This window comes from Tiliqua scincoides, chromosome 3 (genome assembly GCF_035046505.1).
Source record: "Tiliqua scincoides isolate rTilSci1 chromosome 3, rTilSci1.hap2, whole genome shotgun sequence".
Lineage (NCBI taxonomy): Eukaryota > Metazoa > Chordata > Lepidosauria > Squamata > Scincidae > Tiliqua > Tiliqua scincoides.
Window position 1 is genome coordinate 225,307,124 of NC_089823.1, and position 18,458 is coordinate 225,325,581.

General features: G+C 44.1%; 1 protein-coding gene across 1 annotated transcript in view; it reads right to left on the reverse strand.

Annotated features, from left to right (window-relative positions):
* Window positions 1-1,899: 1,899 nt before the first annotated feature.
* Window positions 1,900-18,458, reverse strand: part of SLC7A14 (solute carrier family 7 member 14) — a 40,705-nt gene continuing 24,146 nt past the window's right edge. Inside the window, exons 4-7 of the mRNA XM_066620230.1 lie at window positions 18,160-18,306; window positions 8,992-9,200; window positions 6,623-7,500; window positions 1,900-2,219 (exon numbers count right to left, since the gene is read on the reverse strand). Coding sequence (XP_066476327.1) covers window positions 1,900-2,219; window positions 6,623-7,500; window positions 8,992-9,200; window positions 18,160-18,306 — 1,554 coding nt within the window. The remainder of the gene's footprint in view (window positions 2,220-6,622; window positions 7,501-8,991; window positions 9,201-18,159; window positions 18,307-18,458) is intronic.

Here is an 18,458-nt window from a genome sequence, read left to right on the forward strand (position 1 = left end):
GCCAAGACTATGACATGAGAGGAAAGGGTTGAATAGCCCCTCTCCATGCACCACAGTTCCAGTCCTAATAAAGCCCCCTGGCTGCTGTTTATGTTTAAGAAAACTTCAGGTCCCAACTAAATACATACACATGTATTTTGGCCCTTTGAAGACCTGGACCAAGATGAGACGAGAGAGCAGACCTTGATAAATGACTAGTATGGATGAAAGTGGAGTGGGGTAACAGGAGCTGGAAGGCTGCTGCAGCTAAAGAAAAGCTTTGCAGAAGAATATAGCAAATGGCACCAATCCCAAAGCCCTTTTTCATTCCGTAGGAAATTTTTTTTTCTGAGAAATTCCTTCTGGTTTTTGTTTCATCTGAATATCAGCCAAGGGCCAACATCTCTCCTCATCGTGGTCCTATGGTCACTTCTGAGCGCTCCATAGGGTTCCAGCTCCAGAGAGGTCATTTTTATTCCTGCTTCTGCAGTGTTTGTACAGAACCATATGCACACTTGGCTGTGGATCATGTTATAAATAAATATATTATTGTTTATGGAGAGGGCGAGTGTTATTTGTACTAGGAACCAAATCCAAGAAATGCTCTATTTTTGTATCTTGCAAGATACCAATGCTTTTTTAAAAGGAGAGATTAGCTTCATCTTAGAAGAATGTGTTCTGAATTTGAAGATGCAAAGGCATATTTGATTGTCTTGGGTGTTTGGACTTTTATTTCTTGGGGGCTAGTGAGGAAGAGGTAGCATAGCAAAGGTTGTACCATGTGATTCCCCTGGTTCTGTAGCTCAGCTTTTAGTGCCATGTTACTGAAATCATTATAAGTTGAGCCAACTTATCAATGGACAGGTCACATTTGCTAAATTGTCCTCAATCACATAACCGGATATGAAATTCTCAATGACTTGGCTAACCAGTGTCCCCCATTCCCATTTAGCAAACAAAATGGGGCTGAATGTATCAATGAAAATAGCCAATAAGAATGTACCAAGGTTCACATTCCAATTGGTTGATATAATAATGTGGTCAAGTCACGTGATGCCAATCCGAAACTTACCAGGAAACAAATCAAGATCATTGAATGAATGAATGAATGAATGAATGAATGAATGAATGAATGAACGAATTAGACTGCATGTGGAAAACAAGAAGATGTGAGAAACCAAGATGAAAGGATTGGTCAAATGCACCAAGGGGCAAACATACTTTGCAAAGTGAAGAAGTTTCATAGAGGTGAATCTACATGCTGGTCTGTACTATCATCACAGCTGAACCTCTTGTTTACCCCCATGATATGCCTGGGAAAAATGTTACGGCTCCGGCTTTCATAGACCTAACTATTTACTTCCTTAAAAAGTCAACCCTGATCTTGTATTTGCCAAATCACCCAAAATGTGCTTCACACCAGTATGGCCACAACTGAGCATTCTCTATGGGAGAGCACAGAGAACATATATATACCTATTGCCCTGCCAACAGAACCTTTGCTTATCAGGCACCCATTTTGTTGGGTGTATTTGCCATGAAAACTGTACAGTCACTGCAGCTGGAAGTGCCTCGTGCAACGGGTTTCTAGGCCTGGAATCACTCTATCAACCAATCTAGAGCCCATCTAAAGGGTGAGTTCCTGGCAACATTCAGTGAAGTGGGGCTGTGACGCATCCTTAGGAACTTTTTGATTTGTTTTCTTTAATGTGACAATTCTGTTGATTCAGGAAAAAGCCCTTGACAGAACCATCCTGAACAGCAGAAAGTGAGCATGCAGGCAAGGGAGTGATATGATTTCTGGAAACAGAACCTTTATAGAAAGGACAGGATTTGAGATGACAGCCAAAAGAAGCCTTCAGATCCTAGCCCAAGGGTTAGCTTAGTGACAAATTGTGGAGCAGCTGTGTTTCCTTGCACCTACTCTGGTGAGTAGTCTAACTCGTCATTTGAAATCAGCGTGTCCGAGTTCTGTTTGTGTTTGCCTTTGCATTTTGATTTGCTACTTGTCCGACTGCTTTCTTTTGCTTCTGACATCTGCTGGTACGAGAAACCTTTGTCATCGGCAGGATCCCAGTCCTGGTAGTTGTCACCCTCGGCATAAGAAAATCCATCGTCGACCGAGAAGGGATCTACATCCGTGTCGTAGCGCTGGTACATGCTCTGGTGCAGGGCCTCCTCCCGAGCGGTGATCTCCAGCGTGCTGTTCCATATGCCGTAGCCAAAATAAATCAGCAGCCCTGCGGGAGACAAGAGAGTTTGACTGGTAAATATCTCTTACTGTCGGATGAGTTGCTGTTGCATTCTAGATAATCTAAAATGCAACAGTTCAAACCCACATGAACCTATAAATAGAGTCTATAAATGCTGCCTGGAGTAGTTGATTATCTGTAATTCACCATACCGAGCATATGTACATTGTAAACTTGTTCTAAAGCCATCCTGAATGTACTGTTCCTCCTTCTACTGAAAATTACGTTTTGTTTATTGGATTTTTTATCTGCACAAAACAAGAAACACATCTATTTATTTTTTTAATCTAGGGTGCTGTAACTCAGTGGCATAGCTAGAGGGGGTGCAAAGCACTAAGTTTTGCAGGGAGCCTCACTGTGGCATGCATGCAGCCCCTCCTGGAGCCATTCTGGGCTGTGAGAGCAGAACAGAGGCAACTCTTGCATTTTGCTCCATTTTGCTCTTGCAGCCCAGAATGGCACTGAAAGGGAGGAGCCACTTGCACACCGTGGTGAGGCTCCATGCAAAACTTAGTGCTTTGCACCCCCTCTAGCTATGCCACTGCTGTAACTACATTTACAGAAAATTTTTGTTTTCTTTCTTAGGTTTTCATTCAAACACTGTCAACACAGGATTTAGTAACAAAACCATTTATATCATTGATTAGTAAATAACAAGAAAGAAAAAGGATACAATAGCAAATTTGCAGCCCCCCCCTCCCGAAATTCTAAGAAAGATGGGAGCATCAAAATAGGGCATAGCAGGAATACATGTAAATTAAGAGGAAAATATGTATTATGCCTAGGGATAATGTTTATTTTTTATCTTGTCCTTCCTCTGAACAGCTCAAAATAGCATACAAGGCTTTCTTTCCTCTTTATCCTCACAACAGCTTTGTCAAATAGACTAGGCCTCCCATACAGACTTTCCTGGGAATATGCCCCACTGAATACAATGGGATTTACTTCTGAGTAAACATGCACAGGATTGCGCTGTAAGCTTTGTAGCAGAGGTTCCCGCCATCTGGGTCTGACACTTGAACCACTACACAACAGTGCCTTTTACTACAGTTTACTGTTATTGTGGACACCCAGTAAACACAAGGGACTGAATACTAGCAAGTCCATACTTGCTTAGCTTCAGCAGTACTACAGTCTCAGATACAAACCGGTACTCAAACTAGTAGATTATGAAAACAGCTGGCCCAAGATGTCTGGCTGCCCAAGGAACTCCGTGATTCATGTCACATGCTCAAATCAATCCTCCCTTCTGAATCTCAGTGAAGGTCATGTGCTTCCTTGGTTCCAACCACACAGAAACCTCTATAAAAGGACGCATGAAGAGGTTTCTGGCAGGCTGGGTAATGGCTCAGGTTAACCCATTTCCGCCCAGCCCACAGGTGTACATATTTGATCCCTGTCGCCAGTGGTGTAGCTATTGATCATGTAGCCCATTGCCAAGCTCAAAATGTTACCCTGGAAGTGATGTCACAACCAGAAGTTATGTCACACCGGGGCTTTTAAAAAGTAAAAATTGGGAGGAACCCACCTCCTACCCCCTGCAGCTCGTCACCCACTTGTTCTGCTTCCTCCCCCCGTCAGTGGAATAGCTAAGGCAACTATCTGCTACCTAGAGTCAAAGAAGATTTGTAGCCGCCCCCCCCCCACAAAAACAAAAATACAGGTTGAGCCTCATTATTTGCATAGGTTCCGTTCCCAGAACTCACCTGGATGGTAAAAAACGCACTAAAGCAAATCCGTTTAAAAAACAAAGTTCCCTTGCTCTAGTTATTTAAAAACAGCCTAGCTGACCTTTGTGATGTAAGAGTCATTAAGAAGACAATCCCATCAGTCATGCTCCATGCGCTTAGAAAGGTTCTTCACTCAGCCCCTCCCTTCACCAATGCAAAGTGATCACCTTTCTTTCACATGCTCAGGGGGAAGGGAGTGGTCGCCTGGAGATTGATAGATTATTAGCCAGCTGCCCTCTCTCTTTCATTAAGGAGGCTATTGTTAAAGGACTGTTCAGTTTTTTTAAAATGATTTTAAAGGGATGCATTTTTCCCCTTCTCCAGGGATCAGCACATTCCTTCTCATTTGCAATGGCCATTCATGTTGAGTCAAACCCATGTATAAAAAATCTGTGTATAACAAGGCTGGACCTGTAAATAAAAAGTGTGTCTCTGATCAGTTCGAGTCACTGTGTTGAGGTGAAGAGGGATGGTTATTCTTCCTCTGCTAAATGTTTTTGTTCCATAAGGCAGTTGTGTTTTCATTTTCTGGTTAAGTGGTCATAACTTTTGTTAGAATACAGATATTTCAATATAGTTTTTTTCACTGCATTCTGCATTAAATTATCTTTCCAATGATATATAACATGATGGTATTGTTCATATATATCGAGGTTTTCACAATTTTGGTCACTAGTGTCAAGCTCAGCTTGTTACTCCCCTAAAGCTTGATGTCTGGTGCAACTGCTACCCACTGCAACTCCTGAGCTATGCCACTGCCTATTGCGTATATGCAATGTTGCGCAGAAATGACTTAAAGTCAGTTGTGCCTTAAGGCTGTTGAAAAAGGTCTTTCTTAAAAGCTCTCTGCTTTGTAAGAGAGCTTGCTTCAGTGAGCACCCAGGTTTTTCCAGTATTTTTTTGCCTATGTCTCCTCTGTGTGTGTGTTCAAATCCTTCTTCTCAGTCTGGAGAAGCTAAACTTCAGTGATTGGGTGGCCAGAGCTGTCTGTCTGGCTAAAACGGTGGGATGGAGTGAACCAGTGAGTTCCACTTCTCCAATCAGGTAATTTGATGACATCATCAAACCTAGGTTATTCCCGGCACAGGGGTGCTCTGTGTGTTGTCTTCCAGGTCTCCTGTGAAATCAGATTTTGGTTTGCAGAAAATGCAGATTATTGGAGTAATCTCCAATAAATGCAGGACCCAGGATTCCTTGGACAATATAAGTAGGTAGTGATAGGGACTCTAATCCTAGCTAGAAGTGTCAGGTAATTATTTATTTTGCCTTGTTTGCCCTTCTCTATTCCAAACCCTACCTGTGGCTCTGGGGTAGGGGGTTTATTTGCTTTTTTCTGAGTAGCATCCCAGCTCCATCTGCTGGGCATTACAAGTTACTGTACCTAATTTGGTCAAGGGTTTTCTTGGTGTCCATCCAGCCAAGTTCAGACATTGCCCATCAGCCTGCTTATATTTTTTCTCCTTCCTTCCCTCTACCCCAATTTGGTTTAATTCTCTTTTGGATTTTCAACAAACTAGTTACATTTTGACTCCTTGCTTGCCTAGTCCATGTTCATGGGTAATTCAGTGGGTTGTCATAACTTATTACTCCCCCAGATGCTAGTATGATTTTGATTTTTAATAACAATCTTTGGAGTTCCGTGCTGTCCTGGGCAGGGACTTTTCCTACATATCCCTCTGCTTGATCTCTGGAGCCTGAAGTGGTAGATAGAATCTACCAGCAAATAAAATCTGCCAGATCTCCCTCAATTCAGCTGCTGACCCAATGAAAAAGGAAAGTGGGAAACAGGAAGGAGTGCAGGAGCACTACCTGTTAGGCACTACTCCCCTTGGTCAGTCTCACAGTACAATCCCTGAAAATAGAGTTTTAAGAGTCACACTTCATTTCCAAAGCTGTATCCTAGGGCCTAGGACCGGGGTCTCCAAACATTTTGGCCAGAGGGCCGCATCAAATATCTGCTATGGATTTGAGGGCCGGAAAAATTATATAAAATTTAAATAAATAAATTAGAGATGGAACTTAGATAAATGAATAAATCAATGAATGGGCTCATTCATTCAACTTCTCTGGCCCTCAGAACACCCTCCAGACACAATCAGAGCACAATTCTGGTCATGTTCGGTTGAGTGGGCCAGAGGCTTTCAGGGGACAAGAGGTTGGCCACGGGCCGGATACAGGCTTGCCGCAGGCCGCATCTGGCCCCCAGCCCTGGGTTTGGAGACCCCTGGCCTAGGAGATCAGTGGGGAGGTGGGACATCAGTGGGACAAACAGCCCCTATTATTTTCAAGCACATGTTTGACAAGCAGAGAAACAACAAACAAAAAGGTATCCCCAAAAGCTTTTAGTCAAAGAGTCCCTGAAAGAATATTTCAAGAACTTGGAGGTCTACCTCTTCATTAGGAAAACCTGTCAAGGATGGCCAAGGACAACCACTATCTTGTGAAATGGATCAATTACTATTTTACAAGCCCCACTGCAAAACACAGGGTTTTTAAAATGCCAATCAGGGATGCTTATTCAAAGATGAGGTTTCTGTTGATTCACAGGCTGGTCGATAAATGAGGGTTGATTCAAATTAAGCACTCTAAAGAACTCTAGCCCTTCTCTTCAGTAGATCTATCACACACATGCTATTTTCAGACATGCTATTTCAGACTTACCCACAAAACACCAGACAGCAAACCGGATCCATGTGATCCGTGAAAGTTTGAGCATGAGATAGATGTTCACCAGCATGGCAAAGGCAGGAACAAAAGGCAGGCAAGGAGCCATGTAGGGCAGCTTTTTGGGATTTTCTGGCTGTTGAAGGATGACAAACACCAACACAACAATCAGCAGGACCATCAGAACCACCAGAAGAATTGCCCACCAACTTTGGTCATAGAGGTAATCCACCCCAAAAATGATGAAGGAGCAGAAGATGAACATCAAGACAAACAGCAAGAGCACACAAGTGGTGACAGTGTGGCCAGTGGCTGCAGTGGGTCGATCCATTTTCCCAGGGAGTCCAAGGTGGATCCTCATTGTGTAGTAGCGTGGTCCTATCAGCTTTTTCAGCTTGATGAGGTAGATGTTTTCAGACTCATCCGCCTCTATCCCTGAAGTCATGTCTACTGTGCCATAGTTGGGATGGTTAACGTTGTACGCGGACTTGTCCGATTTCCCAATAAGCATTTCATTGTCTCCTAAGGATGGAAGGTTCTTTGCTCCACATGTGTTGGTGGGTGGGCCTGAAAACTCTTCTCCTTCACTCACTGGAGAGCAAACTTCCTTCTCGCAATCGGCTATAATACCTTCCTTCTTCTTGGTATGTTCTTCAGAAAGGAATTTGACGAAGCCATCGATGTCGCTCTCTGGCTGGTATCGGAGAAGCAGGACACAGACGGAGACCAAAGTGTAGGCAAGCAGTGTGCCGATGGACATCATCTCGATCAGGTCCCGCAGGCTGACCAGCAGGGAGAGTAGAGCTGCGAGGAATCCGGAGACTGTGCAAGCCACGACAGGAGTCTCGGTGTAAGAACTTACATGAGATAAAAATCTAGAGCATGGAAGAATTAGAGGTAACAGTTATGCCAGATTCTGACCCCATTCCTGGGCGGCCCAGGGCAGCCCCACGTCGCTCGGATTTGCGCCACCTCACCAGGTGGCACAGATCCGAGTAGACCTATTGAGGCCACTGCAGTGTGACATGGGGTAAGGGGAACCATTTTCCCTTGCCTCGGGCTGTGCCACTTTTGGCCCCAAACTAGCGCTGGATGCAGCGCAGGCCCGATGGCCTGCCTGTTTCCAGCGCAAGTTAGGATTGTGCTCTCACTCCCTATTATGGTTTGATAGAGTTATTCAACCCAATAAACAATATAGGCAGTTGCCTGGGGTGTCAGATTTCAAAAGGCGCTGGCACAGTTTTCCCTCTAATTTCCCTCCCTGGTGCATGACTGTTGCTGTATGACACCATTGTGGTGATGTCATTGATGTTGCCGAGTTCTGCTGAGCTCTGTGGGGCTTGGTTTAGAGCTGCATGGCCATGTAGCTTAGAGGGAACGTTGCACTGGAATGCTCTGAAAAACCAGTGCAACCAGTGCCTCAAGTGGGGGCACCATTGCCCCACCACCTTACAACTGTGGGACCACACAGGGAAAGGTGTGTTTCTTTACCTCCCCCAGCTGTAGCCCCTTTCCCTAACTCCATTCACTTAAGGGGAGGGGGAAGTAGTTGCAAGAGAAATTCTTTGAGGAGAACACACAATTCCTTCACCTCCCAAATGGAACAAAATGTACAATGGTTGGCAACCTTCAGTCTTGAAAGACTATGGTATAAGCCTACAGCATCCGGTATTCCCAGGTGGTCTCCCATCCAAGTACTAACCAGGCCTGACTCTGCTTAGCTTCCAAGATCAGGGATGTGTAGGGTAACAGTTGCTGCTAACAAAACGTACAGCAGGGCAACAAATGTCATGTTGCCTCAGGCACCTCTGGCAGGAGGGAGTGAGTAGTAATTTGGAGCTCAAAGAGCACTCCCCATCTTCATGCATTCTCTCTACTCTGAAACAGAAATTTGAAGTCAGGTCTCCTTTGCCAAAAATCAGCTCTCTCTGCACTAATGGCGTAGCTATGGTGGGAGCACAGTAGCTACACCACTGCTGTGCACAGAACCATGATAGTCCTATTCAGATTATCCCTCCATGTGTTTAGTGATCTGTATATAGAGGCTGGGATGAAAGGGCTAACCTTCCCCTTCTCCAGTGCCATCATTTTGATCTGGATCTGATCAACAGAGAGCCTAACTGCTGCTGTTGGTTTTTTTTTTTTTAAAAAGACCCATGCCCCCCAAGTAACATTTATTGTAGCCCAGTTTCATGATGCTTGGTTTGAATTTCTGGTTACTGTTTTTTTTTTTTTTTAATAGTTTAACATGATTTTTGTGTATTTGTGGGTTGATTATATTTTTATTTATTTTGCAAGTGATCTTGGGGACCCTTGTTAGAGCCAGAAGGCAAGATATAAATGCTGAAATAAGGACATGAACATACCTGAAGAGAAGCCCATCACCAGCCATAGCATAAATCACACGAGGCATGGGGAAGAGGGAGCCCAACAAGCTCACGGTCAGCCCAGCGACAGATCCAATGGCGACAATGAATTTAGCAGTGTAGAATCCATGGGTCGCAAACATCTCCATCAAGGGGGATTCTGTATCAATCTCATTGTATGGTACCATCAGAGTTAAGATAATGCTCACCTATTGCAGGGAGGGAGAAGGCAACCTCTGGTTAGAAGTGGAGTGGTACCGGCTGTGGTATGAACATGCTGGCCTATGGGATGTTTTCATCACAGATTTCTGGAGATGGGAAGGCCTATGCTACAGAAGTCGACAAAGCTGGGCCAGATGGACCATCCATCTGACTTGAGACAGGGCAACTGCATCTGTTTCCAAAGGGAAAGCCAGCTTGGAATCATCATTAGGGCACTTTAGCATGAGCATATTTATCTGATTTATTTAAAAGATGGTTTACCTTGCCTTTCAAGTTAAATGGAATATAACATTAAAGCACAGAATATATGGACATGCGCAGAAAAAAATGTTGTTTTGTCCAGTTAGCTTCTAGATCCAGGGGCAGCCCATCCATTAGGTGAGATGATGTGGGTTGCATCAGCAGCAGACTGCAGAAGGGCCATGCTCTTCACCAAGAATCTGCTGCCGCCATCCCTTCCCTCCAGCCTGCCACGGAAACAACCTGCATGGTTCAACTTTCTGTCCGAAAGGAGCTCCTTCATTTGTGTGGTCATTTTAAACCAAACCAGAAGTCCTGTACTTCTTCAACTGAAAAATCATGTGAGTAGAAAGGTAAGCAGCTGCTTTATTTTGGGGGGGAGGGTATAATTGTGCAGAGGTGGTGGACCCAAGGGGTAATGTCCCGAGTTGCACTGCTGCTGCCCATCCTATCCAACTCCCCCCCCCCCGATGCAGCTGTGCCACTGGAGTGCACACTGCATCCTGTGGGGAGAAGGCAGTCCCAGAGGTCTCCTGTGGGCAAAGGAACATTTGTTCCCTTGCTCAGGGCTAAGTAGACAGTGATGGGTCTATCTAGACCTTTGTCAACGATTTTGCTGGCGCAAGTCCAAGTGGATCCAGGAAGGCAGATTGAGGTTGGGAGGGGGGATTGGACATTGGTAGCACTGCTGCTTCTGATTCTCCCCTCCCTGCCCTGGTCTGCACTCCATCCCTCCCCTTTCTTTTCCTGTTCAGTCCAGCTCCTGCTCCAGCCAGTTCCCTGGGCCAATCTGCCAGCAGCCTTCTTTAGATGCTGCTGGTTCCTGGCTGCTCACCACTTGTGCTGGCAGTCCAGCTGAGCGGAATGGCGTGCCATCTTTGCCAATTGCCATAAAGCATGCAGAACACAAGTTCCAGCGGTGCAGCAGGCCCATAGGATTGGGCCCCAAATCTGTTAAATGCACAAAACAACAACAACAACAACAGCAACACAAATCCTGTAAATGCAGACTGCCTCACTTGAACCCAGTTAGGAGTTAAGACTCTGGCTTCATTGGACTGAAAGGAGTTTCTCTTTCTAGCCATTGGCTCAGCTGCTGAGCTGGTGTGGAATGTTGATTAGTATTCTAACTATTGAAAAACTGCTCAAAGCCAAGGGATAGAGGGGGCTGCAGATGGGGCAGGGTGCAGAGAAGTGAGGGGGCAGCACTGTCATAACAGTAGTTAACTGTTAGACAGAGTGCGTGAATGATGTGTGTGGGAGTGGTATGCAAAAGGGGCCGGGTGTAGTATGTGTGTTGTGTGTCAGTAATGTATATGCGTGTGCGTGAGAGAATGTGGACGAAGAATGGACACAGAAAACATACGATAAACAACAAACAAGAAACACTGTGTGTATCATTTGATCAATGTTGCAGACTGTCTCAGTCCCTGCTAGATGCACTGACCAGCATCAACTGAATTGAAGCGCCTCATAAACAAGAGTATTTGGGTTCCAAAGTGCTGAAATGGCATTTTTTACTACCTGCAGTGAATGTGGTCTGGAAATTACGCCACATTGCTTACACCATAGTCTCCAGCCATGCTCAGACTGCAAACAGTGCCGATCTGAGAGCCAAACTAGATTAGATGAAGCTCCATTATTGGATTTTCTTGTTATATTTTTGCAAAAAGCAGTCGTGGAGGATTCAGACTGGGACCACTGCACTAGGAGAAGCTTTCTTTAACTCTTTTCTCCTGCACTTTTTGAAAACTGCTGCTCTCCAAAGCTGCTATTTGCCTGGTTAGGGAAATACTAAAAGCCTGAACATACATTTCTAGCATCATGTAAAAATGATGAAAATAAAACCTTATAAAATATCTGTTTGGGCAGAGATTTTAAAAACAAAATGCCACTCAATTTTTTCCCCCATTATTAAGGAATTCCTGGCAGAATTTATATTTGTATAGCTTTTGTGGTGTTTAAAACACTGCATTGACACAATTTCCACAGCCTGAAAAACACCTCTGTAAGGTAGTGGCATTGCTTTCCCCATATTTCAGATGAACAGAGGCTGAGAGCTAGATAAATTTCTTAGTGTGTAATTAGCCTGTGGAAGTCTAATGGGTTGGCTGTCTGTGATGGATCAGGAGAGGGATCTTGGGGTGCTGGTGGACAGCTCAATGAAAGTGTCAACCCACTGTGCAGTGAAGAAGGCCAATTCTATGCTTGGGATCATTAGAAAATAAAATGACATTAGAGAATAAAATGACTAGTAATGCCATTGTATAAATCAGGGGTGCCCAAACCCCAGCCCTGGAGCCACTTGCAGCCCTCAAGGCCTCTCAGTGTGGCCCTCAGGGAGCCCCCAGTCTCCAATGAGCCTCTGGCCCTCCGGAGATTTGTTGGAGCACACATTGGCCCGACGCAACTGCTCTCAGTGTGAGGGCAACTGTTTGACCTCTTATGTGAGCTGTGGGATGAGGGCTCCCTCCACTGCTTGCTGTTTCATGTCTGTAATGCAGTAGCGGCAGCAAAGGAAAGGCCAGCCTTGCTTTGTGCAAGGCCTTTTATAGGCCTTGAGCTATTGCAAGACCTTCATTCATTCATAAAAGTTCATCTTTAATATATTCATTTATGTAAACTTATATAAATTTGTTCAAATTTGAAATGTAAACTAATTCTTCCCCCCCCCCGGCCCCAGACACATTGTCAGAGAGACAATGCGACCCTCCTGCCAAAAACTTTGGACACCCCTGGTATAAATCAATGGTAAGGTCACACCTGGAATACTGTGTCCAGTACAGATCGCCACATCTCAAAAAGGACATAGTGGAAATGGAAAAGGTGCAAAAAAGAGCAACCAAAGTGATTACTGGGCTGGAGCACCTCCCTTGTGAGGAAAGGCTACAGCATTTAGAGCTCATCATTCTAGAAAAAAGGCGCCTGAAGGGCGACATGATTGAGACACACAAAATTATGCAGGGGATGGATAAAGTGGATAGAGAGATGCTCTTTTTCCTCTCATGTAACACCAGAACCAGGGAACATCTGCTAAAATTGAGTGCTGGGAGAATTAGAACAGACAAAAGAAAGTATTTCTTTACTTAGCGGGCAGTTAGTCTGTGGAACTTGCCGCAGGATTCAGTGATGGCATCTTTAAAAGGGGACTGGACAAATTTCTGGAGGAAGAGTCCATCCCAGGTTACAAGCCATGATAGGTATGTGCAGCTTAGCACTTTTAGTAGTAGGCAATCTCAGAAGGCCAGATACAAGGGAGTAGCACCAGGATACAGGTACCTTGTTGTTATGTGTGCTTCTTGAGGCTTCTGGTGGGCCACTGTGAGATAAAGGAAGCCAGACTAGATGGGCCTCTGGCCTGATCTAGCAGGGTTCTCCTTATGTTCTTATGTTCCCAGTAACTGCCAAAGGCAAGTTGGTAATTTTATGGCTGAGTTGACACTGAGTATTATTTTTACCTCACTTGGGGAAACTCTCGTCATATGTCTGAAACTTTGGTCAAGGCCAGTCCTGTGAGCCAAATTCAAAGTGCTTTTTTCTCTCTTGCTTCCAATATTACTCCCCTTTTTCATTATTCTGAGTAAAGCTTGAATAGGAGCCAGTGTGCTAATTTCCCCAAAGTAGCTGTATCTTCCAGATCACACCCAGAGTGCCTGATAAACATAATTGCATTATTCAAAAGTGCAGGGCATGGCATAATCATGTGGACATCCTGCCAAACAAGAGCCATTTAGGCCCACAGAAGAACAATGACCTCCCATTTCCAGAATCTCCCATCAACTTAAACTAATCCAGAGAGTAGGAGCCAACAGTGGACAAACAGACATGTCCCCAGGAGCTCCTGGGAGACAGTTTGTTTTCCCCCAAATACTGCAGGTCTGAGGAGGACCTGAAGATCTTTGTTAGGAGAGACAAGATCTTCATTGGTGCAGGTATCTGGGAAACTGAAAGCCTGGCCTGGGTGGGGGCAGGTGGGGGCTTTAGTCTCAGAGGAATCTAACCGTTTGTGACAGTATTGGGGGAGGTGCAGTGATCTGCAATCAAGCTGCTGGCTCTGTGCTGAGATGCCATATGGAGGGGGGAAAAAAGCGTGAAGTGTAAAGTTTAAGCTGGAAATTTAAGATAAGCAAGTGTTAATATTGTCCCCAGCTCTGATTGACTGATTTGGCTAAAAGCCCTGGATATACTGGAGGCGTTAACGAGAGACTTTTTAAGGAGGTTGAAAGTGCTATTTTTCTCTGTCGTGGAATAAATTGGTGGTGGATTATAATTACAACTATAACTTGGATGTGAACTAAAATCTAGAATTATTCTTGGACATAATTGGATATAAATATAATTCTCATTAGATTTGAAAGAGCTTTGTTTTCTCTGCACCACAGACAGTGAGACTGTTTTTTTTCATTTTGTTTTTCTCTCCGTTAACCGCACTGGACTGTTATCTGCAAGAGGTATGTAAGGAATGCAGATGGCAGAGTAGTAATGATGTGGTGGAAGTGAGGAGAATAACATGTTGTGGACATCTAGTAGACTAGAGAGAAATTGCAAAATGGACTCTGTTCCAGAAATGTGGATACAGAAAATCTTGATTAATACAGAGAGATTGCTTGTTATGGAGCAACAACAGCTGAATTGGTTCTCGCAGATTCAAGCCAGTCTGGAGGCTTTCCCCCAACAGATAGATGTCTATAAGGAACAATTGAAAGATGTGAAGAAACAAGCAGAAGATAAAACAAGGGAGTGAAAAAGCGAACAAGGAGAAAAATCAACAGGATGATCAACAGGACGAAGAAGAGGCACTGATGGAGATCAAGAAAGATAAGATGGACAGAGTAACAGGAGTGCACAAATCACAAAATTTGTTGGAACAAGAAGGAGAAAATATATCCCAGTTAACTGGAAGAATGAACACACCTTATATAAGAAAGTGTGGCTTTATCAGATTCTGTTATAGAGATAAATTATTAAAGATATTACAGGAGAAAAAATGGAAAGTAAGAAAGAAAAAGAACCCTGAGGGATAATCTGAGGGTTAAAGAAAATTAGAGGATTTATTCAGCTAATAACAATGGTCCAAATTTATTTGAAGAAAAAAAAAAAGAATACATATGAAATTGATAAATATGAATTAGAATGTATTAAAAAATATAGCTGGAAATGTAAACGTGTGGAAGAATTGTTTTATATGTGGTTATTATGTCAAAGAAAAAAAGCATAATTAGATTGGAGAATTAGATTGGAGTTGAAATAGCTGAGGTGATAATTTTGGTAATTAGATTACTTTGTTTTAATATTAATGAGCAATTGAAGTTAGTTTACGCTTGGTAGAAAGTGAATATTTAGAAAATATAGTATAGGGCATTAGGGAGAATTTATTGTATATTATATAAATACATGGATAAATCAATAAGAGGTAGAAATAGATGAGTAAATAGATTAGGAGATATAGTATGATTAATTAGTAATGGTATATGGTATTTAGCACTCTTAAATGTATGTTATATGTTTGTATGTCTGTGTGTGTTAATAAAAAAAAATAATTTTAAAAAACAAAACTTAAACTAATCCAGTGGCTTCCTTGCCAGCAGAAAGTGCGCAACAATCAAGCTCCCCTTTGAGAGGCTATAGACCTCAGCCATATAGACTTTGACTCCTTAACTTGTCCTGACTCAAAACAGTCTTCAGACCCCACACAGTTATCCGGTTATCTCAAGGAAATTGGCTTGTACCAACCCCAAGGAAGTGGTTGTAAACAATCAAATCTTTGAGGGACAAAAGGAAACTAGAAACAAGCTCCTATTGGCTCCAAGGATGATGACTCAAAACCTCCCCTTTGTCCTCCCACTTTTTACTTGCTCTGACCTATCAGAATTCACTGTTCCAAGCCTCCCTGCCCTATAATTGCCACCTCTCCCATGTGTGTCCATCCTGAATCCCCCCCCCCTTCCAGCTGTACCACCTTGTGCCTGTATCAAGGAACCTGAAAAAGCTCTAGGCTGCCTCAGAACAGAAATCACTACACTGGCTAGAACCACAATTGTGAATTCCATCTTGGAGAGCATTACAGCACCCCACAGTCAAAAGACATCACTCCCAGCAGACCTGGAAGGTAGTTTGCCTTCTTCAGTTTCCCTGCATCCCCTTTCCCCTGCTTCCTCCTCATCTTCCCTGAAGCGTCAAGCCTAGACACCATCAAGCCTAGACACTGAGCTATAAAACCACCTGCAAACCTCCTCCCCTCTCTCCTTATCTGAAACCAAGCTGACCTGCTCGTGAAGTACATTGCTCTTTATCCAGCTGAGACAAAGCTGAGTTAAGGCTGAGATAAAGCCACTATAAAGCTGAAATCACCATAAAACTGGAATAAAACGGAAATCATACAAAGTTATAATTTGAGCATGAACGTGCTTGGCTGGTCCTCTCTCTCTCTCTCTCCTTCCCTCCCTCCTGGATAGTCCTGGTGAGTGATCCAGAGTTTTACTTGGCTATCTCAGCCTGAACAATGCAACTTGTCTCAGCAGACTGGCATGGGGAAACCATGTGGCTATTGGCCCCTCCAAATTATCTTCTTCCCTTCTGTACACTATCAATTTTTTGACAATTGACAAGGCGTACCAAACTGACAGCAGAGGCTCACATCCCCCAGTGGCCCTACCAACACATGATCCTTCCCCAAACACCTGCGGCACACCTCCAGATGGCACAATGGTTGAAAATGGCTGGACTATACAGTTTCTCCCCCACCCCCCCACCCCTGACTCCCAGCCTTCTCCTGTTAAATTTTTAGTAGTTTCCCCATTCTGTTCTTTCAACATATGTGAGTACCTGGAGAATCAACTCCAGCCTCTCTAGACATCACAGAGGTGGCATCTGACCATGCAAACTGCTTGTGTCTAATCAGGCGCAAAACTCATATTTGCGCCCTCACAGCCAATGAGATATCATTGATAAGCCCTTGTGGTAGAGAGCAAGCTCTTCCACTGTGGATGAACAGCAAAGCATTTGAGACTCCTCCCTGCTCATTTCCACTTTAAACTCATTTAAAGGCATTCCCCACGCCTTGGCCACACTCTCTGTTTCTTTGCACAGCAAGCTTATCCAAGATGTTCTCTCTTTTGCCCTAGCACATGTTTTTTCTAAAATGCCATGTCCTCCGGGGTAAACCTCCTAACAACCTAACACACTAGTGCAGGGGTGCTCACACTTTTTTGGCTCAAGAGCCACAGCAAGGCCCGGAGATCTACCAGAGTTTTTTTTTACAATGTTCGCGCCATCATAACATATAACATTTATGTGTACAATGTATGTTGGTGTACCTTGAGCCCCACTGAGTATAACAGGACTTACTCCTGAGTAGACATGCCTAGGATTAGGCTGTGAGGCTGCAATCCTAGCCACACTTACCTGGGAGTAAGCCCCATTGAGTACAATGGGCCTTACTCCCGGCATTTCCTCCCAGAGGCACCTGAAAGGGGGGGTCGGCACTCCACGATCTACTCATTTTGCCTCACGATCTACCAGTAGATCGCGATCCACCTATTGAGCACCCCTGCACTAGCGTCTCCACTCAGTGTAGTCTCTGACCAGTCTGGTAATCTTTCTCCTTCCTCTACAGAAACCAAGCACCTCTCTCTCTCTCTCTCTTCATTCCTAGCATCAGGACTCTTTTAGATCATTTTAGGGTTACAGAATACGCTCAGGCAACAATCCTATCCACACTTATATGTTGGCAACCTTCAGTCTCGAAAGACTATGGTATCGCGCTCTGAAAGGTGGTTCTGGAACAGCGTCTAGTGTGGCTGAAAAGGCCGATTTGGGAGTGACAATCCCTTCCACACTGGGAGCAAGTGCAGTCTGTCCCTGGTCTGTCTCCCTGGCTATGGGCCTTCCTTCTTTGCCTCTTAGCCTCAGACTGTTGGCCAAGTGTCTCTTCAAACTGGGAAAGACCATGCTGCACAGCCTGCCTCCAAGCGGGCCGCTCAGAGGCCAGGGTTTCCAACTTGTTGAGGTCCACTCCTAAGTCCTTCAGATCCCTCTTGCAGATGGGATAGGTTAGGTTATCCACACTAACCTGGGAATAAGCCCCATTGACTATAATGACATTTCTGAGTAGACATGCATAGAATTGGGCTCGAAGTAAGCTTGTTACAGTATGTTTGCTCATTTATTTGCCTCTCCTTTGTTCATATGTTCTCTCTCTCTCAGATCTCTCAATAAATCTCAATTCTTTTATCTTTCGTACTGCATTTATTTTGAGCTATTTACTATTATAGTAAAATAATCCTTAATAAGCTGTGTACTGTGATTTAAACTCTCTAACTTCTCCCAAGTGTACTACAATTAGAGGTCAAAGGTCCTTTAACACTCTTATTTGGGGTACGTGTGTAGGTTCATTCCTGCATATTCCTGAGCACTTCTGATAATGTGTAGCTCAGAGGGATATGCTGTACATTTGTTGTATATAGTTCCTCCCCCCCCCCCCACCCGCCCCAATGCAGACAGGCTGGGGTGAGAAAGAGTTATTTGCCTAAAAAGAGTCATGGCTGAGTGGAAATTTGATCCAACTCTCCTTGGTCCTAGCTCAATCCCATAATGACTGTCATGGCCACTGTGGAGTTCTTGGTTGACACTATCTCACTTTTTAACTGAGTCCAGGAGCTGAATACAGATTTATACTGGCCACAATTTGCAGTCTTCAGTACTTACGGACACATAAGCTGTCAGGCATGTGACCAGCGAGGCAGTGATGGCGTAAGGGATGGAGGTGTTGGGACTCTTTGCTTCTTCTCCAGTGGTGGCGATGATGTCAAACCCGATGAAGGCATAGAAACAGGTGGCTGCACCTTGTAGCACCTGCATGATCAAAGGACTCAAATTAGACAATGGATGAAACATCGAGAGCTGGCAATAATCTAGATGACAAATTGGATAAGAAAAAGCTGAAGGAGTTGAATGTGTCCAGTCTAGAGGATAGGAGACCTAGATTAAGTGCTCTGAAATATATA